Genomic DNA, 24,139 nt, shown 5'->3' on the forward strand with positions numbered 1-24,139 from the left:
GCCCAGGTATGTGGGCGCCTCTCGAAGCTGGGAGAGGCCAGGAGCAACTCCCCCCATGGCCCCAGAGGCTCCAGGCGGCCCACGCCCTGATTTCACTCGGCAAGACGCCCGTGGGCCTTGTGCCCTACAGACTCAAGGTACCCGTTTCTGTTACTTCAAGCCTTCAGTCCCCTCCAAGAGCCTCAGGGGGCCGCCGTCTTCCCAGCGATGTGGCCTCAGCCTGCTGGGGATGGAAGCTGGCTCCAGGTGGCTGTCCCTTGCCATCCAAGGACCCCAGCCAGTCCAGAAGGAGTTCCTGCAGGGCAGTGTTGAATGACAGGCCCCGAGGCTGCCTGAGCCCAGGAAGGAGGTCGGTGGTGAGGGCCCCCTGTCAGCTTTGGGACAAAGAAGCCAAGTCGTCACACCCCAAAGAGGGACTCAGACCACAAGCCACCGAGGCCAGGGGTCCAGGACACGTGGTGACAGGCCTCAAACTGCAGCGACTTCTTGAGGTTTTTCTGTAGAAAGAGACCACCAGACACGCTACTCTGTCTGGAGTGGGGTTGGGGCCCTTCTCGTGATTGGTTCAAGGGCAGCTTCTGGGCAGGACAAGTGCGCGGGACTGAGGGACATGGACGGTGTCACAGCACACACCTGCCCTCAGAGGCCCAGACACTGACACTGTCTCCTGGTAGGAACATCGGTCACACATCTAATATTTAATTCACTTACCAAGAATCTGTTGTGTTCTGGTGGCTTTCTACAGCAGAGGTGAGCGCTTGCCTCCAGCCACACAGCCACCCTCGGGCCTTTGGAGAAGCCTTGCTGCTGTCCCCACCTCACGAAGTCTCCTGGGAATCTTCTCCATCATTTCAGAGTCTCTTGGGTTTCCCTGCAGAGCTTTCCCGTTCCACCGATGACAGCTTCTGTCATACCTGAATTCTAATGAGCAGGAATGAACTGTGTCGTGAAAAAACATTCCACCCTATTTTGGCACATCTGTCTTGATGGATCTTTAAGCCTCAAACGATGCTGGCGGTCCAGGCCTCCTTCAACCTCCGACAGTCTCTCCTCACCAGCTCCATCTCACGCTGAGCCCAGGGCGGTCCAGCGCCTGCCCAACTTCAGCGGCCAGCCGGCACCAGGCTCCAGGTGAGTTCAGCCCCGACATTCCAGCTGCCCCAGACCCGCCCTGTGGAGAGAGACCAGCTGTCGCCTCAAAGCCCCAGCCAAGCTGCAGATACGTGAGTGAAATCGGTGCTGTGTAGTTTCAGGCCACTAAGTTGTGGAGTAATTTTCCAGGCAGCTGCAGCTCCTGGAACTGCCCACTTTGTGGGTGAAACCCCTGAGGACTGGAGGGGTCATTTGACTTTCCCAAGCACGGAGTGGAGCCCGAGCTGGTGGTCACTGAGGCCGAGACCTCACCCCCAGCTGCTGAGATCAGGGAGGTGAGGCCCCTTCGGTTAATGGACAATCCCACACAGGGGTGGCTGAACCACAGGGGTGGCTGAATGTGTGCCTCGGGTAGGGGAGGGCAGGAGGGGGCAAGCTGTGGGCCCCCAGCCCAGCGGGAAAGCACTGATGAGGGGGTGCACCCAAGCTCGACACCCCAAATGACATTTCAGGAAACACTCCTCTGACATCCAGTTTTCTGCAGCTAATTTGCTAAATGCCAATTAAATGCTTGAGCATTCATTATTGCTGGGGTGTCTGCTCCACATCTCGTCAGACTTTCTTCATTACTCGTGTAACTGTGACTTAATTGCCTGCCAGCACATTCAGCCCCTGGAGGGAGACAAGGCAGGGGAGAGACAGAGACAGGGAGGGCCGCCCTGCGTGCACGGGGAGGACCAGCAGCCGGTGTCTGGGCACACGGCGGGCACTTGTGAATGCTGGCCTCCAAGGTGGCTAAACCTTTCCTGAAATTCTGGCTCCTTAGGCACTGGAGCCCCAGCATCGTGCGGAGGGGCAGTCAGTAGGGGGCCGCTCTGGGATGCAGGAAGCGGTCCCGTGTATCCCTGGCTCACGGGGTCTTGGTAACTGAACAGAGGCAGGACCACAGGACGTGCAGGAAAGGCCGCGTTCCTGAGTTTCTGAGGGGGGATGTGAATTCTATCTCAAGCTCCTGTCTGGATGTGGCAGAAGCGGGGTCTCTGCGGCTTAGGGTCCCCCTTGCCCCTGGGTTGGGTGGAGTCAGAACGGAGGTGAATGTGTCAGGGTCAGGCGGGAAGAGAAGCAGTGTTTGCTACCCAAGCGGCTGCGGTGACGGGAGCAGGGAGGGGAGGCCCCCCCCAGAGATCGGCAGCAGCACGAAATCACCGTCACTCCAAGCAGAGGGACGGAGGGCGCCGCCAGGCCAGGCTGTCTGCGGGAGCCGCACCCACGGCGGGGCTGCCTTGCTCTGGGCCGGGAGGCTGTGACAGTGAAGCAGAGGATGTGGGGGTTGCACTTCAGCACAGACACCGAGCCAGGCAGTAATGTCCTCACAGCATCCTGAGGGGTCAGAGCATAGGCCCTCCCGTCGCTGTGACCACCTGGCCTGGGAGCCTTCAGGAACGCGGAGTCCCAGGCCAGCTGCACCAGAAGCTGCATTTTTGCTCAGGTCCTGGGTGATTCCAGACCGCTGGGAAGTCTGGGATCGAGCCTCCCGGGACGAGGAGCCCGGAAGTCAGCCCATGTGCAGAGGCTGCCCCGGCCTCAAGGATGGGCAGTGAGAGGCCCCCAGGGGATGCTGCGTCTTCCCCGTCTGCTCCTCCGACAGCCCCCCAACCCCTTCTGCTCTCACCTCAGCCACAGCCACTCAGCCAACCTCATGGACCCTGGAAGGGGCACTCACCCCTCTGCCCTGAGGACAACCAGGGCAGAGGACAGGGACCGCACGACCTGGCCAAGTCAAACATGGCAAAGTGCAGCTGCTGGGGAACCGGAGCGGCTGTGGAGGGTCCCCACCTGCCTCAGTAAGGAAGTGTGGAAAGCACAGGACCCCAGATTCGGACAAAAATCAAGAAAACTTGTTTCAGTGTTCTGTAACTTATAAGACTTTTTTTTTTTTTTTTTTTAATGTAATGGCATTAAGAAAAGTGTTAGGCCTCAGGCCCATCCAGCACTGCCCCCTGGTGTCCCCGCACAAGGCTTAAGCAGGGCCACAGTGACACTCCTGGTGCCAGGCTGCCCGGGACCCCCAGACCATCCACCATAAATGCACGTGAACATGATCCAGAGCCCCAGCACCCAGCCCCAGGCAAGCCCTGTGCCCCAAGGACCAGGTTGGTAAGGTGGCTCCCTTTGGAGCAGGACAAGCAAAGGGCAGTGGGGCCATGTGGTGTCTGCTACAAATGGGACGCTCAGGGGAGGCTTCCCCAAGGTCACTTAGGCTGGGGTCTAAAGGAAAGCTGTGGAGGAAGAGGATTTGGCAACACAAAGGCCCTGGGGCACGAACCAGCTTAGCAAGATGGAGCATAGCAGAGCAGCTGGGTGGCGGGCACTAGTGTCCCCAAATCACACAGCTGTGTGGAGAGACAGCCTTGCACACACTCAGCTCCCCACCTCCCTGGCCCCAAAGCCCCCACTGGGCGCACAAGAACCCTGGGCCAGTGGCACAGTCCCCTGGGCAAGCTGACTGGCTGAACCCTTCCCTGCTGACTCCCAGGGAGCCCACTGTGAGCTCACATCTGCTCCTCTGGGGTGGGGACGCAGGCGGAAGGGGGCATACAAGCACACGGCACGGACAGGAGGCGGCAGGGAGGCAGCGAGGGTCTCTCCCCCAGCACCTCGGTCCCTCCCCACCACACCCACGTAAGCCAGCACCAGTTGTGACGCCTCCACCCTTGAAGAAACAGCTTTTTATTTTCAAAGGAAACAGAGTCGCTGCCATAGATGGAGAACCAGGTGCACCTGGGACAGGAAGCCTTGAAAAAACCACCTCCCCACAAACACCAGCAGGCCACTGGCGCTCCCTCCACTTGGGAGGAAAAGCATGAACCACCCCTGCCTGTAACTCCTCCCCACAGGGCACAGACACTCAGCCCCGGAGTCATGCGGCTCAGTGCCTGTCTGTGCGCCCGGAGCACGGGTGGTTCCGTGCACAAAGGTGTCCTCTGTGGGGCCTGCCCGGGGACAGGTGGCTTCTGCCCCCTCCCTGTGCTGCCCACCCAGACTGACCAGGGCAGAGAGCCCCTCCTGCCACTCCCAGGTCACAATCTAACTGCAGCCCCAGCGGGGGTGTGCCCATCCCACCTTGGGAGGCACCAGGGTGCAGAGGGCCTGGGGGCACCTAGGAGACAGGAGGACTCTCTGGGGGCTGACAGAAGCCATCACCTGGCACACTTAACAGCTGGAGCTTCTGGGGCCGGGGCCCCACGTAAGCCCCCACCTTGACCCTCCCCACCAGGCTGCAGAGAAGGGAGGGGCACCTTGACAGGGCTTTCCAGGGAGGCCAGGAGCACGTGGGTGTGGGGGCCGCAGGCGGAAGTGAGGGCGCCTTCTGACTGTGGCCGGCACTGCTGACCCCAGCCCCACGGGCACAGGCAAAGGATCTGTGCCTCCCTAGACACCCCCCCACCAGCCCACTCAGGTAGTCAACAAGACCATCTGAGGGGAAGCGGGGTGCGCAGGTCAGCTCAGGGTGAAGTGCTGGGCACAGAGGTCGTCCTGCCGGCCCAGCAGGCCCTGGGCCGGGATGAACTCCAGTGGCACCGATTCGGGCCCCTTCTTCAGGTCCTGCTCAAAGATCTGCAAGGAACGGACGGACAGACAGTCAGACCCTTCACACAGCGCAGTCCCGGTGCCCCTGCCCTGCGGCCCTGCCACCACCCCTCACCTCGAAGGCAGTGAGTTCCAGGAGCGGCGCAATGCTGACCTCGGGCACAGACAGCGCCTGGTTGATGACGCTGGCGGCCTTGGACACCTCGGGGTGGTAATGCCGCTGGAGGGCCTGCAAGGGCATGTGGGGTGTCATCACCCCCTCCTCGGGCAAAGCGAGTGGCACAGGAAGCACTGAGCAGTGGGAACATCCCACGACCTCAGAGCCCTGGGGGGACAGAGGCTAAGGCTCCCATAGGAAGCTGAAGTGACCAGGCGAGCTGGGATCTCCAGGGACCCGGTGGAGCTGCAGGCAGGGGCCAGAGGAGAAGAAGCTGGGTGGTGGGGGGCAGCGCCCAGCTGGGGTGGCTCCAGGGAGTCCAGGGCGTGACTCGGGCAGGCAAGGGCCCTCACCTGCAGCTCCCACAGGGAGCTCTCCAGGGCTCGACTCTGGGCTGGGTCCTCCTCTCCGGGGTCATAGGGGTCGGCGTCCAGCTCTAGGAACAAGACCCAGACTCTGGTCTGCCATCTGCCCCGTGTGCTGGCCTCTCAGGCCAGGCTTCCACAGGGTCCCCGGCTGCACTCACCAGGGCCCCTTGGGCGGTGCATGAGGACACGGCAGGCTGGATGCCGGCGCAGCAGGTTGCAAATGAAGGGCAGGACCATGAGCAGGGCCTCGGGAGGTGCCGTCAGGGCCAGCCGGGCCAGGCGCTTGGCGAAGGCAGCCACCAGGTAGGCAGGGAGATGGCTGGGTGGGGTGGTGGGCATGAGACCCCGCTGCCCCCCACACCAGCCCCCAGTGTCCCTTCCTCCATGGGATGGGCGGGGCACAGGCAGCTGGGTGTCCCCTCCCCCAAGACCCCCCACTCACGAGGAAGAAAGGAAGAGGTCGGCCAGGTGGAAGAAACGGGCCCGGTACTTGACGTGGAAGACAGACTGGGTCCAGGAGGCCGTAGAGCTTCCGGTAGAAGTCAGGGTACTCCCTGGGAGTGTGCAGGTAAGTGACAGGGCACGTATGGGGCAAAGACAAGGGGAGGACGGGGCAGGGCCGACCGGACAGAGCTGAAAGGCCCACAGGACCCCCAAGCTGACACTCACAGGTTGTGCTTATGAATCAGGATGAAAAGTCCATTCAAGGCCAAGAGGCTGATGGCTCCCCCTGCAGACAGACACACAGCTGTGGAGCCCCGAACTGCACCCTGACCCGGGACGAGTCTGGCAGAGCTGGAGGCCACCCGCCGGGCAGAGGTGAGAAGAAACCTCCAGCACACACGTTGCTGACTGGTCGGGCCCCCGGATGCATGGCTCCAGGAGCGCAGAGCGGCCCCGGCCCCGGCCCGCGGCCCTCCAGGCGCACCCTGCTCACCAATGTCATAGGCGCGGGTGAGGAAGTCAATCATGAGGCTGGGCTGAGCCAGGTACGGCAGGATGGCGTCGTGCATGATGACCAGCACCTTCTTGTAGATGCGCAGAGGCAGCTGCAGGAAACAGCCTGTCAGATGCAGCCGCCCACCTCCAAGAGCCACGGGGACGGAGCCCAGGCCCGAGGCCCAACCCCACCCCCTTACCTGGTGCTTGAGGAAGCCGAGCCACATCAGCTGGAAGGCTTTTCTGTGCTCCTGCAGGGGAGGGGGAGGGGCGAGGCTGCACAAGCCACTCCCCTACCCACTCCCGGCCGCTGGTTCCTGAGCAGCCCCCACCACCCCGGTTCCTGACCCACCAACCCGCCTCCTGCCTCACGTAAGTAGGAGCCAGAACCCAAGGACCCCAGTGAGGACAAGCCTCCCTCATGGCCACGGGCCCTGTGCTCACAGCCGCCCTGGACAAGGACACCTTGCACCTGAGAGAACTGGACAGGCCACCTCTGACCTCTGGGAAGTGTGCCTGTGGGCCTCCCTTTGTGCTCGGGCCCCCCGGCGACCCCGGTGGCTGTCAAGGCCAGGAAGGAGGTGCTGGCCCAGGACTGGGTGGTTCCCAGGGAGGCCATCCACCTACCCAGGGCGTCTCACCTTCAGATGAACGACCTTCCACTTGTCTGACAGTTCTGCAAGGAAGGCGAGGCGTCACCAAGCACTGCAAGGCTGGCCCCGCCCGCCCACCTGCCTGCCTGCCCTCCCACCCAGGACGCTCACCCACGTGCTTCACATAGAAGCTGGAGAGGTCGCCCTCCTGGCGGGGCAGGCTCATGGAGGACAGCAGCGTGAAGGCATTATTCCAGAAGATAAGGGGCACCTGCCAAAGGCCCGGCCTGAGCACCTGGACGCCATGTGCCCACTGCCCACCCCTCCTCCAGATACAGGACTGGCCAGCTCACCTCAGGTCGCCCGTCAGTGACCCGGGCCACGGTGTCCGCGGCTGCCTGCATCGTGTGGTAGCGAATGTCATCGTGTTCCAGATACTCTCGGAACTGGGAGAGGAGCAGGGAGCGGTCCTCTTCCGAAGAGAGCAGGCCTTCCACCACCAACTGGGTGTGGGGGGCAGGGCGGTGAGCACTTCTCCTGCTCCCAGGACAGACAGCCCAGGGACGGAGCTCACAGAGCAGAGTCCGGATGGGCTACTAGAGCCCCCCTGAGCCCCACAACCCACCCAGAATGGGTAGCCCTGGCCCTCACCTTAAAGAGCTGGCGGGGGAACAGATAGTTGCCCTCCCACTTGGGCTTCTCCAGGGGGTGCTCACCCTCCAGCTGCACAAACTTCATAAGCGTGCTGAGAGCCAGCTCCTAGAAGGACAGGTGACAAAGGGATCGAGTTGCTCCCACCCCATCACCCTCTGCAGACAGGCCCAGAGTCCCCCTGGCATTCAGAATATCCACCAAATCACATTCCTGTGAGTCAGGAGACAGAAGGAACCCACACCCCAGAAAACTAGCCAAAGAAAGAGAGAGCGTCCTTATCTAGACAAGTACTTGCAGCCACAGCCCCGGACCTTTGATGAGCAGGGAGCTGGGGGTTGGGGGGGGTCCAGGGATGAGGCAAGGCCAGCAACCCAGACTCACCTTGACCTGAAAGGAGGGGTGGGCCAAGAGCTCCCCCAGGCTGTTGCAGCAGCTGTGGTAACGATGCCGCATCCACACCTTGTACTTGCGAGTGGCCCCCTGGGACCCTGCAGGTGGGGCAGGGTGGTCAGCCTCACCCTCCCACTGCCTTCTACTCCACCCAACCAGGGAACAAGTGGAAACCTGTCACCAGAGCTGGGGCAGGACCAACACCCCCGCAATCCCCGCAGGGGGAGTGGGCCCTACTTTGCCTAGAGGGTCCTCTCTCTTTACCCCAACACTCAGACATGCCAAGGACTGTGACACGTAACCCTGATTCTTTGTGGAATTAACACATCAAATTCCATGAGTGCTGAAAAAAAAATAAAGTCACACCACACTCAACTTTTACTTAAATCTGGCTTCAAGGTCTGTATTCGAGGTCTACCCCTTCCCCCATACAAAGCCTTAGATCCTACCAACCTACAGGCCCTATGATGGAGTTTCGGAGGGGCTCATCCCATATTAGCAAGGTCTCTGTCCAACCCTCCCGGAGACTAGACCCTCCTGGACGCTCACCTGCCATGACCATCTCCTCAGAGGGCAGCTGGCCCACAAACAGCTCTCCGCGGGCCAGCAGGGCTCCAAAGAGTCGGCTGCATGCGCGCACGGCTTCCTGAACCTCCTCCTGGTCCTCAGACTGCGGGGAGAGGCGGGTCTCGGTGCCCCGCCGGGAACTGCGCCCTCTGCCCCTTTCCCGGCCAGGACTCCAGCCCCATCGCACCCCACCCTTGATCTCGGCATGCCCCTCCCGCCCCGCCTCTGCCAAACCTCTCACCAGGCCCTCAAACCGGGCGCCCTGCGAGGCGGGAGAAAATCCCCAGCATAGTCGCGAATCCCGCTTTGCAATGATCTGCCCTCATCCGAGGCCAAGCCCCGCGTCGTCCGAGCCCGAAGAGGTCCCCACTCTGGCCTCCAACTGCAGGACCCGGCCGCGAACCCCGCCACCCCACGTGCCCCACCTGCAGCACGGCCAGGATGTCGAACACGGCGTTGGCCTCGCCGCGGCTCGCCAGCACCGCCTCCACCAGGCGGCCCAGCGCCCGGCGCGCGCCCCCGGGGCCGGGTTCCCGCTCCATGCCGCCGCCCCACGCGGGAAAGATCAACACTGCCGCCCGTCGCCGGCGCGCCACTGACGTCGTGGCGGGCGCGCTGCTGACGTCACGGCCGGCGCCGGCGCCGTCATCGCGGCGCGCGGGGCGGGAGAGGCGCGCGGCCGGCCGGCATGGCGCTCTTCCACGTCGCGCGGTACGGCGGCCCTGAGGCGGCCGGGGCGGAGGCCGACGCGGACGGCCGGGCTCGCGCGCTGCTGCAGCGGCTGCAGTGCCGGGCTCGAGAGCGGGAGCTGCAGAGGCAGCCGCTGCAGCAGGAGCCCGCGGGGTCCGCGGAGCCCGCACAGGCGGCGGGGAAGCGGCGGCGGCGGCCGCGCAGAACGCGGAGGCGCGAGGGCGGTGGGGCGCCGGCGAGCCCGGGCGAGCCGAACGGCAAGCGGCGGAGAGCGGACGGCGAGGACGCGGGCGCAGGTGGGGCGGCGCGGAGCCGGGCGGGCGCGCGGCCCTGGGGCTCGTGTCCACGTGCGGCTGACGCGCGGCCCCGGCCCCGCTTCTGCCTCGCAGAGAGCAGCGAGGAGGCGCCGGAGGAGAGCAGCGTGGCCGCGGACGCAGCACGGCCGCCGGAGGGCCCAGGCGGCCCGCTCCCCGAAGAGGCCCCTGGGCCCCCAGCCCAGGCCCTGGTGCTCGGGGACTTCGGGAGGAGCAGGGCGCCAAAGGTGAGCGGCCCGGGGTGGGTGGAAGGCTGCAGGGCCAGGGTGGCTGTCCTTACTGCCGCTCCTATTACTGCGGTAGCTTGGAGGGCGGTGGTGTGTGTCCAGTGAGTACCTTAGCAGGGTAACGAGGGACATTTCAGCTGCCTTTCCTGCAGTGTCTGCTAGTGGTTTGAATGCTGTGTGAACTTCAATTGTAAGAGTTCTGTGGGTGTTTTTGTTTTTTCTAAATTGGTATATGAAATCGGCTTCCGTGCTGCTGTCACAGAGATCTCTCTAAACAGCTTCGCTTACTCGGGGTGCACATTTAAGGAGCTTCCACTGTGCTCACCAACCTAGCAGGCAAAATGGGAGAGTCTACCAGGTTTCTGGGCCAGTTGCGCAAGTTTATCTTAGCGTAAGAGATTTCAGTAAATACACGAGCTAAAGGGTGTTTGGAGGGTGATGGTCACTAGGAAGCACAAGAGATTTGGCAGACTTGGGAGGTCCACTTTGGGTTGGGATTAGAAGACAGGGATCAGCCTAGTTAAGGTTGGGGGGGGTGGCAGGGCAGTGTGTGCCAGGCAGAGGGCAGGGCTGGGGCAAAGGCCCTGAGGTAGCAAGGAGCTTTGTGTGTGAGAAAAACGGGGGTTCACATGCCTGGGGCACAGCCAGCAGTAGGAAACAAAGGTGCAGGCAGGAGAGCACTGGGTCACGGAGGGCCTTGCAGGTGGGGCTCAGAGGGTGGATGTTGTAGGGGTGAAGGTAAGTGTTGAGGGACACAGCAGGCCAGTGTCGCGGGCAGTAAAAGAATTTACCACAGAGAAAGGAAGGTTTAAGAAACAAAGGAGAAGTTTAATAGATAGGCTGCTACAGGCAGCAGTGGGCCACGCAGATGGTGCCTGCGTGAGCTCGGGGTGAGCGTGCAGGGTCTTTTATTGGGGAAGGGGCTGTGAACACAAAGGGACAGGGGAGCAGATGTTTGATTGGCCGTAAATGAGGTGAGGGGCTTTGGTGTATGGCAGGTTGGTGGGCTTTATGACTCCGACGTGGCGGAAACGCGGGCTGAGACAAGTCAGCCTGAGCTACGGCAGATCAGCGGTGTTTCCTGTGGGCCACCTTGACAGGTCGTAGTTAGTGATTTCACATAGGTGCCCTTAAAGGGTGGCGTTTTAAAGGGTCATGACAAGTTACATCTTCATTCATGTTAAATGTTAGTTGACGAGTAAACGTGGAAGACTCTTTCCGATCAGATCCTTGTAGGGGTGAAGCCGACCACGGCAAGCCAGCAGATGTGGACACCACACGGGAGCTGGCCTCAAATCCAACGCTGCTGGGTTAGCCCAGCAGGTGGCACTCCCTGGGCTGGGGATTGGGACTAGCGCCTGATTTGCGCAGTAGATGGAGCGCCTCTAGGGGTTCACAGCTGTACGAGGTATTTGTCAGCAGCTCCTCATCCACTTTCAAGGGCTGCGGGGCGGCAGCCTTTACGTGGGACAGGTGTGTCCAAGGAGTAAGCGCATCTAGCCTCACTGCCATGGGAACGGTCAGAAGCACCGGATGAGGCCGCGTCCAGACAGGCTGAAGCGGCTGTTTGTCCTGTGGAAGAATTTGAGATAAACCCGGTCCCTGGGGACAAGGTTTGGATGGGAATTTCCTGAAAGTCAGGGTCAGGCTTTGGACTCGCATGATCATGATACTCAGCAGGGCCTCTGCAGTCTGATCTGAAGTCACCGCGTGGTGGGCCAGGTGGTGCCTCTCAGAAGCTATTAGTGAATTTGTCTGGAGGAAGGGCCTGCCACGGGGGAGCCTGGAGACTTAGTGAGCTGCTGCTTTTGGAGTAATTCGTGTTCGTAACAAGGCAGTAGGGAGGAGGGTGGACCAGGACTGCTGGGCTTCTTGCGTAAGTTTTGTTAGGATTCTTTTTTATTTTACTCTTTTTACTGTTTGGTTGGCGCTCTCTACTTTGCCAGAGGACTGGGGGTGCCGCATAGCATGTAAACGATGTTTGACTTGCAGGGCTACTACCAGTCCTTGGGTTATTTGAGGAACAAAACCTGGGCCGTTGTCTGGTTGTAAGGAGCAGGGTAGGCCACAACGGACTGACCATGAGCCAGCAAAGCAGCAGCTACTTCTGGTGCCCTCTCTGTTTTCGTGGGGAAAGCTTCAGTCCGTCCTGTGGCAGAGTCCATAAATGCCGGGAGGTAGTTTAGGTCTTTACGCGGGGGCATGTGGGTGAGCTATATCTGCCAGTCCTGTCCTGGTGGCTGAGGTTCTTCTCTGAACTGGGTGAAGGAGAGGCGGTGGCCTAACGTGTCCCTCGCTATTAACCCGGCGACGAACTGGGCGTGTGTGGGAGGTGTCACGCAGGGTTTGAGAAGTCCCCTTTCCTGCGAACGGAGGCTGTGTTAAGTCCTGTAGGGCCTTTGCCCCCAAGGGGGTGGACTCGTGGAGGTTCTGTGGTGCTTTCCGCACTAAGGCTCTTGGGAGTCACCATTACCCTCAGGGCTATTAAGCCATCTTCCGGAGTGAAAGTGAGTCCCGTGTTTGTTGCCTCCTGCATTTTCCCTCAGTGTTCTGAGGGGTCCCCGGCATGCGGGTTGGAAGTAAAGCTGCCTGAGTGGGGAGTTTTGCCGCTTCTCTGGCCTGTTTGCTTTGTGATTTTTCTCAGGGAAATCTCACGTTACCCTTTGATGTGCTTGACGGAATCACTGCCATGTGTAGGAAGCATAATTTACAGCTTCCAGCAAGTCTGAGATTTCCGAAGCATGTCTGGTGGGTGTGTTTTGTGCTGTGAGAAGACCCCTTTCTCACCAGATGGCGGCATGTGTGTGAACAACACGGAAGGCGCATGATGAGTCAGTGCCAGCGTTTAACCTCACTCCTGCCCCTGGTTGCACAGCTCGGGTGAGAGCTGTGCGTTCAGCCTTCTGAGCAGAAGGGGGGCCTCCGGGAGGAGGCCCTGATTCTGTAGCACTGGCAAGGCTCACAGCGGTGTAACCGTATAGTTGAGCCCCATTTAACATAAGACTCCCAGCACCAGGAAGCCAGGTGTCATCTGGGTCCTCGAGCGGCTTACCTTGTAAGTCTGGTCTAGCAGCACAAGTCAGATCTAGTATCTGAAGGCATGAGTGTTCAGTAGAGGAGTCAGCCTCTGGGTCAGGAAGTGAAGGGGCTGCGCTGAGGGTTTGACACTGTTTAATCATGAGTTCAGGAGTTTTTAAGAGGAGCGTTTGCTATTTGGTGATCCGACTGTCAGAGACCCAGTGAAAAGGCTTTGAATTTAGAATGCCCATTACTTGATGGGGCGGGTAGGCAGTTAATTGTGCCCCAGAGTTAATTTCGAAGCCTCTTCAACTACAGAAGCTAGAGGTCTGAGGCACGGGGCCTTCCTTGGGCCACAGGATCCAGATTTTTAGAGAGAGATGCTCCAGGCCGCCTGGTGGGTCCTGTGGAAGGACTCCCAGGGCAACCCCGCGTTCCATGCACGAACAGGAGAAAGGGTTTTGTAGATTAGGCAGAGCTAAAGCTGGGGCGCTGTGGGGGCCTGTTAGAGGGTTTGCAGTGCCTGGTCCATCTCAGGGCTCCTTTTCTGGTCCCTGTAGAGCTGCACGGAGCAGCTTTGCTATGAGGCCAAACTGGGGAGTCCAGGCCCTACAAAACCCTGCCATTCCCAGGAAATCTCTGGGGTCCCCATATCTAGAGTAGTCTGTTTCTCTGGACTGGCAAACCCGTTGTTCCTGGGGTTACTGTGAGGCCCAGGAACTGTGCCCTGTGAGTGGACGTTTGGGCCTTAGAGGGAGACTTTATCCCCACGTGAGGCCGATTTTTCTAGTGCCATTATGGTGCTTGAGTCAGAAGACTCTCTATCAAGGCTACACGTTGGCAGGTCTGCTGCATACAGATGTAAGGCCCTGCGGGGGAAAACCGAAGCAGAGAGATCCTTTGCTAGAGCTCGTCCGGATAAATGGGGGCTGTCCCTGACCCCCTGGGATGGGACTGTCCAGGTTGACGGTTGGGACACTTCAGTTTGTAAATCTTGCTTCAAGAGCAAAAGGAAACTGGGAGGCAGGGTGTTCAGGATGCAGAGGAAAGCCTCCTTAAGGTCTCACACAGTACCAGAGGGTTGAGTGGGTCTCTGCCCAGACTGTCAGGGATTTGCCCAGTGGGTGTGTGGACACCACAGCCTCACGGAAGCCGTGAGAGCTCAGCCACCCATACGTCCCATCCGCCTTTTTTACGGGTGGGAGCACGTGTTGCGTGGACAGTGACAAGAACGCAAGAAACAGGTACCGGAGGCTCCTCCAGGCCGCAGGCTTCAAATGCTATTGAGTATACAGAGGGGAAACGGTTATTGAGATTCCTGAGGGGAGAGGGGTTACTGAGATTCCTGAGAGAAGAGGGGTTACTGAGATTCCTGAGGGGAAGAGGGGTACTGAGATTCCTGAGGGAAGAAGGGGTTACCTGAGATTCCTGAGGGGAAGAGGGGTTACTGAGATTTCCTGAGAGGAGAAGGGTTACTGAGATTCCTGAGAGGAGAGGGGTTACTGAGACATCCTGAGGGAGAGGGGTTACTGAGAAATCCTGAGGGAGAGGGGTTACTGAGATTCCTCGAGGGAAGTAGGGGTATGAGCTGGAAGATTCCTGATGGTGAGAGGGGTTACTGAGGAATTCCTGAGAGAAGAGGGGTTACTGAGATTCCTGAAGGGGAGAGGGGTTACTGAGATTCCTGAGAGAAGAGGGGTACTGAGATTCCTGAGGGAAGAAGGGTTACTGAGATTTCTGAGGGAGAGGGGTTACTTAGATCCCTGAGGGAAGAAGGGTTACTGAGATTTCTGAGGGAAGAGGTGGTTACTGAGATTCCTGAGGGAAGAGGGGTACTGAGGATTCCTGAGGGAAGAGGGGTTACTGAGATTCCTGAGGGAAGAGGGGTTACTGAGATTCCTGAGGGAAGAGGGGGTTACTGAGAATCCTGAGGGGAGAGGGGTTACTGAGATTCCTGAGGGAAGAGGGGTTACTGAGATTCCTGAGGGGAGAGGGGTTACTGAGATTCTGGGGGAGAGGGGTTACTGAGATTCCTGAGAGGAGATGGGTTACTGAGATTCCTGAGGGAAGAGGGTTACTGAGATTCCTGAGGGAAAGGGGTTACTGAGATTCCTGAGAGGAAAGGGGTTATGAGATTCCTGAGGGAAAGAAGGGTTACTGAGATTCCTGAGGGAAGAGGGGGTTACTGAGATTCCTGAGGGAAGAGGGGTTACTGAGATCCTGGGGGAGAGGGGTACTGAGATTCCTGAGAGAAGAGGGGTTACTGAGAATCCTGAGGGGAGAGGGGTTACTGAGATTCCTGAGAGGAGATGGGGTTACTGAGATTCCTGAGAGGAGATGGGTTACTGAGATTCCTGAGGGAGAGGGTTACTGAGATTCCTGAGGGAGAGGGGTTACTGAGATTCCTGAGAGGAGATGGGTTACTGAGATTCCTGAGGGAAGAGGGGTTACTGAGATCCTGAGGAGGAAGGGGTTAGGGGTACTGAGATTCCTGAGGGAAGAAGGGTTACTGAGATTCCTGAGGGGAAGAGGGGTTACTGAGATTCCTGAGGGAAGAGGGGTACTGAGATTCCTGAGGGGAGAGGGGTTACTGAGAATCTGAGGGGAGAGGGGTTACTGAGATTCCTGAGAGGAGAGGGGTTACTGAGATTCCTGAGGGGAGAAGGGTTACTGAGATTCCTGAGGGAAGAGGGGTTACTGAGATTCCTGAGGGAAGAGGGGTTACTGAGAATCCTGAGGGGAGAGGGGTTACTGAGATTCCTGAGGAGGGGGTTACTGAGATTCCTGAGGGAGAAGGGTTACTGAGATTCCTGAGGGAAGAGGGGTTACTGAGATTCCTGAGGGAAGAGGGGTTACTGAGAACCTGAGGGGAGAGGGGTTACTGAGATTCCTGAGGGAAGAGGGGTTAACTGAGATTCCTGAGGGGGAGAGGGGTGTTACTGAGATTCCTGAGGGGAGAGGGGTTACTGAGATTCCTGAGAGGAGATGGGTTACTGAGATTCCTGAGGGAAGAGGGGTTACTGAGATTCCTGAGAGGAAAGGGGTTACTGAGATTCCTGAGGGAAGAAGGGTTACTGAGATTCCTGAGGGAAGAGGGGTTACTGAGATTCCTGAGAGGAAAGGGGTTTACTGAGAATCCTGAGGGGAGAGGGGTTACTGAGAATCTGAGGGGAGAGGGGTTTACTGAGATTCTTGAGGGAAGAGGGGTTACTGAGATTCCTGAGGGAAGAGGGGTTACTGAGATTCCTGAGGGAAGAGGGGTTACCTGAGATTCCTGAGGGGAGAGGGGTTACTGGAGATTCCTGAGGGGAGAGGGGTTACTGAGATTCCTGAGGGGAGAGGGGTTACTGAGATTCCTGAGAGGAGATGGGTTACTGAGATTCCTGAGGGAAGAGGGGTACTGAGATTCTGAGAGGAAAGGGTTTACTGGAGATCCTGAGGGGAAGAGGGGTTACTGAGATTCCTGAGGGGAGAGGGGTTACTGAGATTCCTGAGGGGAGAGGGGGTTACTGAGAATTCCTGAGAGGAGATGGGTTACTGAGATTCCTGAGGAGAGGGGGTTACTGAGATTCCTGAGAGGAAAGGGGTTACTGAGATTCCTGAGGGAAGAGGGGTACTGAGATTCCTGAGGGGAAGAGGGGGTTACTGAGATTCTGAGAGGAAAGGGGGTTACTGAGAATCCTGAGGGGAGAGGGGTTACTGAGAATCCTGAGGGGAGAGGGGTTACTGAGATTCTGAGGGAAGAGGGGTTACTGAGATTCCTGAGGGAAGAAGTGTTACTGAGATTCCTGAGAGGAAAGGGGTTACTGAGAATCCTGAGGGGAGAGGGGGGTTTTACTGAGATTCTTGAGAGAAGAGGGGTTACTGAGATTCCTGAGGGAGAGGGGTTACTGAGATTCCTGAGAGGAGAGGGGTTACTGAGATTCCTGAGGGGAGAGGGGTTACTGAGATTCCTGAGAGGAAAGGGGTTACTGAGAATCCTGAGGGGAGAGGGGTTACTGAGATTCCTGAGAGGAGAGGGGTTACTGAGATTCCTGAGGGGAGAGGGGTTACTGAGATTCCTGAGGGAAGAGGGGTTACTGAGATTTCTGAGGGGAGAGGGGTTACTGAGATTCCTGAGGGAAGAGGGGTTACTGAGATTCCTGAGGGGAGAGGGGTTACTGAGATTCCTGAGGGAAGAGGGGTTACTGAGATTCCTGAGGGAAGAGGGGTTACTGAGATTCCTGAGAGAAGAGGGGTTACTGAGATTCCTGAGGGAAGAGGGGTTACTGAGATTTCTGAGGGGAGAGGGGTTACTGAGATTCCTGAGAGAAGAGGGGTTACTGAGATTCCTGAGGGAAGAAGGGTTACTGAGATTCCTGAGAGAAGAGGGGTTACTGAGATTCCTGAGGGAAGAGGGGTTACTGAGAATCCTGAGGGGAGAGGGGTTACTGAGATTCCTGAGGGGAGAGGGGTTACTGAGATTCCTGAGGGGAGAGGGGTTACTGAGATTCCTGAGGGGAGAGGGGTTACTGAGATTCCTGAGGGGAGAGGGGTTACTGAGATTCTTGAGGGAAGAGGGGTTACTGAGATTCCTGAGGGAAGAAGAGTTACTGAGATTCCTGAGGGAAGAGGGGTTACTGAGATTCCTGAGAGGAAAGGGGTTACTGAGAATCCTGAGGGGAGAGGGGTTACTGAGAATCCTGAGGGGAGAGGGGTTACTGAGATTCCTGAGGGGAGAGGGGTTACTGAGATTCCTGAGGGGAGAGGGGTTACTGAGATTCCTGAGGGGAGAGGGGTTACTGAGATTCCTGAGGGGAGAGGGGTTACTGAGATTCCTGAGGGAAGAGGGGTTACTGAGATTCCTGAGGGAGAGGGGTTACTGAGATTCCTGAGGGGAGAGGGGTTACTGAGATTCCTGAGAGGAGAGGGGTTACTGAGATTCCTGAGGGGAGAGGGGTTACTGAGATTCCTGAGGGGAGAGGGGTTACTGAGATTCCTGAGGGAAGAGGGGTTACTGAGATTCCTGAGGGGAGAAGGGTTACTGAGATTCCTGAGGGAAGAGGGGTTACTGAGATTTCTGAGGGGAGAGGGGTTACTGAGATTCCTGAGGGAAGAGGGGTTACTGAGATTCCTGAGGGGAGAAGGGTTACTGAGATTCCTGAGGGAAGAGGGGTTACTGAGATTCCTGAGGGAAGAGGGGTTACTGAGATTCCTGAGGGAAGAAGGGTTACTGAGATTCCTGAGGGGAGAAGGGTTACTGAGATTCCTGAGGGGAGAAGGGTTACTGAGATTCCTGAGGGAAGAGGGGTTACTGAGATTTCTGAGGGGAGAGGGGTTACTGAGATTCCTGAGGGAAGAGGGGGTTACTGAGATTCCTGAGGGGAGAAGGGTTACTGAGATTCCTGAGGGGAGAAGGGTTACTGAGATTCCTGAGGGAAGAGGGGTTACTGAGATTCCTGAGGGAAGAAGGGTTACTGAGATTCCTGAGGGGAGAAGGGTTACTGAGATTCCTGAGGGGAGAAGGGTTACTGAGATTCCTGAGGGGAGAAGGGTTACTGAGATTCCTGAGGGAAGAGGGGTTACTGAGATTTCTGAGGGGAGAGGGGTTACTGAGATTCCTGAGGGAAGAAGGATTACTGAGATTCCTGAGGGGAGAGGGGTTACTGAGAATCCTGAGGGAAGAGGGGTTACTGAGATTCCTGAGGGGAGAAGGGTTACTGAGATTCCTGAGGGAAGAGGGGTTACTGAGATTTCTGAGGGGAGAGGGGTTACTGAGATTCCTGAGGGAAGAGGGGTTACTGAGATTCCTGAGAGGAAAGGGGTTACTGAGATTCCTGAGGGAAGAAGGATTACTGAGATTCCTGAGGGGAGAGGGGTTACTGAGATTCCTGAGGGAAGAGGGGTTACTGAGATTCCTGAGGGGAGAGGGGTTACTGCAGGGCTTGGACAGGCGGGTTCAGGCCTCTTCACCCGGCCTCCTTCTCCCGCCCTCTGTGACAGGTCCAGCCATTCCTGCCGGTGTGGCTGGCTGAACCAAGCTGCGTTGGAAAGAATGTCACGGAAGGCCTAGTGCCTATCGAGGACATCCCTGAAGTGCACCCGGACCTGCAGAAGAAGCTGCGGGCACAGGGCATCTCGTCCTACTTTCCAGGTGCCCTGCCTGGGCAGGGGGAGGGGCGGGCGGAGGAGGGGAGGCTCGTTCTAGAGGCAGGCCGCCCCTGTGCTCGGTGTCGGCGTCTCGGGCCTCTCGACGGCCCTGGAGGCTCTGGTGCCTCAAGCAAGAGCCGCCCAGCCTGGAGTCGCAGAGCCGGGAGAGGCCGCTCGCAGCCCGGTATCTGTGCTCGTGAGCCCCGGGCGTCTGCACAGACGTGACTTGCCCCTCACCCTCTCTGTCCAGTCCAGGCAGCGGTGATCCCCGCGCTCCTGGAGAGCGCAGCCGGCGGGTTCCTGGTGAGCAGAGGCGGCTACTGGCCCAGCGACCTCTGTGTTTCCGCCCCGACGGGCAGCGGGAAGACCCTGGCCTTTGTCATCCCTGTGGTACAGGTGAGTGTGAGGGCCCCTCACCGGCCAGGCGGGTCTGGCAGGCACAGAGCTGCTGCTGCTCACACGGCTGTCTCACCCCCACAGGCCCTGCTGCCCCGAGCCGTGTGCCAGGTCCGCGCCCTGGCCGTGCTGCCAACCAAGGAGCTGGCCCAGCAGGTATGTGGGCCCCACGCCTGGCGGTCAGCCCCAGGTTGCTCTCGCTGCAGTGGGGTCCCCGGTCATGCTGGTGACGGCTGCTCTCCTCCAGGTAAGCAAAGTGTTCAACGTCTACACAGACGCCACCTCCCTGCGGGTCGCCTCTGGTCACCGGGCAGAAGTCGCTGGCCAAGGAGCAGGAGAGCCTGGTACAGAAGACGTACGTCCTGCTGGGCTGCGGGCTCTCCCGGGAGGTGGCCCACTCTGTGCAGCCAGTGTGGCCATCTGGCCCTGGGGGTGGGGAGCAGGGCGCAGGGCAGGGGCCCCGCTGAGCCACTCTCTGTTCCACAGAGCAGACGGCTTCCGCTGCCTGGCCGACATCGTGGTGGCCACACCCGGCCGCCTGGTGGACCACATCGACCAAACCCCAGGATTCAGCCTCCAGCACCTCCGCTTCCTGGTAGGTCACCTGCCTGGAGGGAGGCCCGGGCCCAGAGCCGAGGCTGACCTTGGTCTCCTGCCTCTTGCAGGTCATCGACGAGGCTGACCGGATGATCGACAGCATGCACCAGTCCTGGCTGCCACGGGTGGTGGCGGCGGCCTTCCCCAGCGGGGGCACCAGGGGCCCCTCTGCTCTGCTGCAGAGAACGCGGCCCCAGGCTGTGACCGCAGCCAGGTACCTGGCCCTGCGCCACGCTTCACACCCAGGAGAGCAGCCCTGGGCCCAGGTCCCTCCCACTGCCCCCGTCTTTGAGACACCCCCACACACACTGGGTGGGCTGGCTGGGCTGCTTCCCCAGCACCCCCTCTCTTTCAGCATCTGCTGTCCCCAGACGCCACTGCAGAAACTGCTCTTCTCGGCCACCCTGACCCAGAACCCCGAAAAGCTGCAGCAGCTCGGCCTCTTCCAGCCCCGGCTCTTCTCCACGGGGCCGGTGCGCAGGGGCCTCAGAGCCCCTGACGTGGACGTGGATGGGGACTTGGGTGGGAAGTACCTCTTCCCTGCGGGGCTCGCGGTGAGCAGGGCACGTGGGGCTGGGGAGGGGGCACATCTCGGCACCCGGGCCCTGGCCAACCCCGCGCCGTCCCCCACAGCATCACTACGTGCCCTGCAGCCTCCGCTCCAAACCGCTGGTCGTCCTGCACCTGATCCTGGAAATGAAGTTCTCAAGGGTCCTCTGTTTCACCAACTCCCGCGAGAACGCCCACAGGTGAGGCCTGGCTGCGCAGGGCGGGGCAGGAGCCGAGGCAGAGGTGGCGCTGGCCTCGCCCACCCGGCTCTGGCTTCTCCCGCCCAGGCTGTTCCTGCTGGTCCAGGCTTTCGGGGGAGTGGCCGTGGCCGAGTTCTCCTCTCGCTACGGGCCTGGTCAGAGGAAGATGATCTTGAAGCAGTTTGAGCAGGGGAAGATTCAGCTGTGAGTGCCCGGACGGCAGGCGGGGGCCCTGCTCGGGGTTCCTGAGGGGCGCTCCCAACTCCACGGCACGGGAGCTAGGGGTGGGGGGCCTTGCTCCTGGCCCCGGGCAGGGCCCCCAGCCGCTCGTGTCCCACCAGCCTCGTCAGCACCGACGCCACGGCCCGCGGCATCGATGTGCAGGGTGTGCAGCTGGTGCTGAACTACGACGCCCCCCAGTACCTGCGGACCTACGTGCACCGGTGAGGCTGGCCTGGGGCGCCTGTGGGGGCTGGTCCTAGGTCTGGGTGGGGGTGGCCTCGAGAGGGCCAGGGGCCACCGTCCTGGAGGTGGCTGTGCCTGGTTTCAGGGTCGGCAGAACCGCCCGCGCTGGGAAGACCGGACAGGCCTTCACGCTGCTCCTCAAAGTGCAGGTCAGTCCACGTGGCGTGGGTCTTAGCAGGAGGCCGGGGGTGGGGCTCTCCTGTGGGCACGGGGGAGGACGGGGACCTCTACCCCTCGAGTGCTCCCCTCCAGGAGAGGCGATTCCTCCGGATGCTGGCTGAAGGTGGGGTTCCGGGGCTGCAGCGGCACGACACCCCCAGCGAGCTCCTGCAGCCGCTGGTTCCGCGGTACGAGGAGGCCTTGTCCCAGCTGGAGAGGGCGGTCAAGGTGAGGGCTGGGCTGCCTCGTGTCACCGCCCGTGGAGGGAGGGGACGGGGAGGGGACGCCCCAGGCCTAGGGTGGGGGGGTGCCAGGGTCAGGACTCCTCATTCTGAGTGAGCTCTGGGCATCTCTCCCTGTGGGGGGGGGCGGGCAGGGGGGGCGTCGTGCCCACCTCCCCCTCTCCTCCCGCAGGAGGAGCAGAAGCAGAAGGCGGCCTAGGCCAGGGCTGTGGGTGGACCTTGAGGGGTCCGTCCCTTTCTGGTGGGGTCTCCACCTTTCTGGAAACATCTGAGCGCTGGCTGCTGGACTTGGGAGCAAATCACAGGGATTCCTCCTTGGAAAGGGCTCTGTCCCCAAGCTTGCCGCCTCAGCCAGGCCCCTGGACCCGTGCGTTCATCGCCCCACCAGACCCGCCAGGGGACCGTTGAGGACGCACAAGGTCAGCCTCCACTCGGGGCTTTTCTGGAAATGAGGTTTTAGTGAACCGGTTGAAACTGCCTCAGAACTGACTGGATGGCGTCTGTCGTGTGTTTGGCTGAAAGGTGGGGGCTGGCCTCGGGGTAACTCTGGGTTCAGTGCTTCGGGGCATGAGCCCCACTCCCGTGTGTGAGGTGGTGGTGCCAGGCCCCAGCTGGGGACCCGCTGGCCCTGGGCAGCCGACCCGGGAAGGAACTGTTCCTCACGAGGTGTCACAGATCAGGATTGCACTGTGGTCACCGACGCTTTGCTTCACGACTCGTCACCGCGGGAGACAAGCTCGGAGCGAGATGGGCTCCATCACGTGAACAGAAAACGAGCTTCAGGGCGCTGACCGCTGTGGATGAGAAAGCCTCGTTTCCGAAACTCACGTGCTGGCATTAAAACAAACGTAGAATCGGAGTGGACTGAGGTTCTTCGTCTCTGCCTAAAGGTGCATCACCTGCGTCAGCAGAGTGACAATCGACACACCGGCCCTCACGTCCTGTGTGCTGGCTGTCACCCGAGGGGATGCGTGGTGCAGGTGTGCGTCACGTGGGCGAGACCTGGCACGCTGGGTGCGTGCCGGGGTCCAAGGCCTGGGGCCCTGAGGGACAGTGCAGGGCAGGGTTCGACGCTGAGATGTGCGTGTTCAGGATTCCCAGCTCCAGGTACTTACCTGCAAGGGGCACTGCTGAGGGGGCTCTGGGCGCCACCACCCTGCGTGGCACAGCCTGGAACAGCGTGGGAAGAACTGGAAGGGCAGGTGCAGAGAGTGTGAGTGGCTTGACCCCCACGCTGGCACACGGGTGCAGGTGGCCTCAGCTGTGTGTGGGTCCCAGACCCATCCTCAAGTTACTGTAACTGGTTCTGGGGTGAAAGGAGAATGTCTTGATGCAACTGTGAGGTACACTTGTGTAAGTATAGGCCATGCCACCCACTTCCACGACAGGTAATGAAACCCGGGAACTTTAACCTCGTCGTTAACAACTTCAGGCTCCTCCAGGGCCCAGTCACTCTGCCTCAGGTAAGCTCGTAACGGGGCAGAGTGTTTCTTAAAAGCTAAGCCAGCCATCATGTTCCCTCGAAGGTGCTGCAGGAGAGTATTTCTCTAATCCTGGGAGAGTGAAAACTTCCCTGATAAGCATGACAGGAAACCCAGATGCCACAAAGGAAAACACGAAGGTCAAAAGACAAAACACAGTCGGGGAAGGTATGTGCGGGATGTGACTTACAGCCTCAGAGGAGCACCACCCCTAACAGCGAAGAGCTTCTCCCAGCCAGTCAGAAAGCAGCTTACAGGGAAACTGGGAGGAACAGGCGGCCTCTACAGGGGCAGGAAGCCCTGCCACCCGCTCGCTCGGCTGGCAAAGCTTCACATAGCAGAGGGCCCCTGCGCGTGGCCGAGAGCAATGTAAGCGGCTGTAACTTCCTGGGAAATAACCCTGTCAGCACCAACTAAGATTTTAAATGTACACATCCCCTGACCCATTCTCCCAATTTAGTTCCCACTAATGGGAATCTAGCCTACAGAAGGCAAGTGCTGGGAACCACGTATAAAAATGCTCATGACTCGCAGCAGCAGAAGTCGGACACAAGGTGAAACCCGTCTGTGGGGAATAATCGAATAAACACGGTATCTGCTCACTGTGGACAATTATGCAGCCGTAAAAATATTGTGGTTTTTTTTTTTTTTTTTAAATCTATCTCCTGACTTGAGTAGACGTTGAAGACCTGTTGCTAAGTGAAGGGGAAAAAAAAGTGGGGTTGGGGGTGGGATAAATAGGACTGAGGAGGCCAGGAAAGAAAGGAATTCTTATTTTTCTGTGTTGTTTGAATTCTTATGAGGATGTATTTTATAATATTTAAAAACTAACTCGAAAATATGCCAATTCCAAGGTACAAAAAAATTTACTTTGGCAAATCAAAGTTTTCCTGACTATCTTGAGATCTGAAGAAGTCAAAGAAATTAGCCAGTAGCAGGGCGGGACGCACAGCTCAGTGGTAGAGCAGGGACTGGGCGTGAATGAGGTCCGGGTTCAATTCCCAGTGCCTCCGTTTAGGGGAAAAAAGCCAGAAACGAGTATGTAACCTCTGGCAGTTGCGATGAAACGAACCTCTGTGCCTTCTCACTGCTGCACCTGGGGGAGGGCTCCCCATTCCAGGTTTACAGCTCTGCTTTGTCCACTTACCAGCATCGCTCTGTGCCTCTGAGATAAGTGTGGTGATTTTGTCCAGGAAAACGGGACCTTTAGCAGGGGCTGGGTTTTCCTTCTTAAAATGCCTCAGCACCGTCACACTGCGCCAGCCACATTCCTTCACCAGTCTCTGCCACGTGGTGGGGTCCCCAAAACTTTTAGGGGACC

General features: G+C 59.2%; 2 protein-coding genes across 2 annotated transcripts; one reads left to right on the forward strand and one right to left on the reverse strand.

The window, feature by feature from the left end:
• Positions 1–3,801: 3,801 nt before the first annotated feature.
• Positions 3,802–8,957, reverse strand: NOC4L (nucleolar complex associated 4 homolog). Its single transcript, XM_032472246.1, is given in 16 exon segments — positions 3,802–4,710; positions 4,799–4,912; positions 5,194–5,276; positions 5,367–5,527; positions 5,651–5,715; positions 5,717–5,762; positions 5,878–5,938; positions 6,146–6,257; positions 6,348–6,398; positions 6,789–6,823; positions 6,912–7,011; positions 7,094–7,243; positions 7,392–7,499; positions 7,776–7,882; positions 8,334–8,454; positions 8,777–8,957. Coding segments are annotated over 16 exon segments (1,548 nt in total). The 5' UTR covers positions 8,894–8,957; the 3' UTR covers positions 3,802–4,593.
• Positions 8,958–8,996: 39 nt separating this feature from the next.
• Positions 8,997–23,364, forward strand: DDX51 (DEAD-box helicase 51). Its single transcript, XM_032472245.1, is given in 15 exon segments — positions 8,997–9,582; positions 18,583–18,733; positions 18,980–19,125; positions 19,210–19,281; positions 19,373–19,423; positions 19,425–19,480; positions 19,612–19,720; positions 19,791–19,936; positions 20,078–20,276; positions 20,356–20,471; positions 20,559–20,675; positions 20,813–20,914; positions 21,022–21,085; positions 21,189–21,323; positions 21,510–23,364. Coding segments are annotated over 15 exon segments (2,034 nt in total). The 5' UTR covers positions 8,997–9,039; the 3' UTR covers positions 21,537–23,364.
• Positions 23,365–24,139: the final 775 nt, after the last annotated feature.

Source organism: Camelus ferus, chromosome 32, assembly GCF_009834535.1.
Source record: "Camelus ferus isolate YT-003-E chromosome 32, BCGSAC_Cfer_1.0, whole genome shotgun sequence".
Taxonomy (NCBI): domain Eukaryota; kingdom Metazoa; phylum Chordata; class Mammalia; order Artiodactyla; family Camelidae; genus Camelus; species Camelus ferus.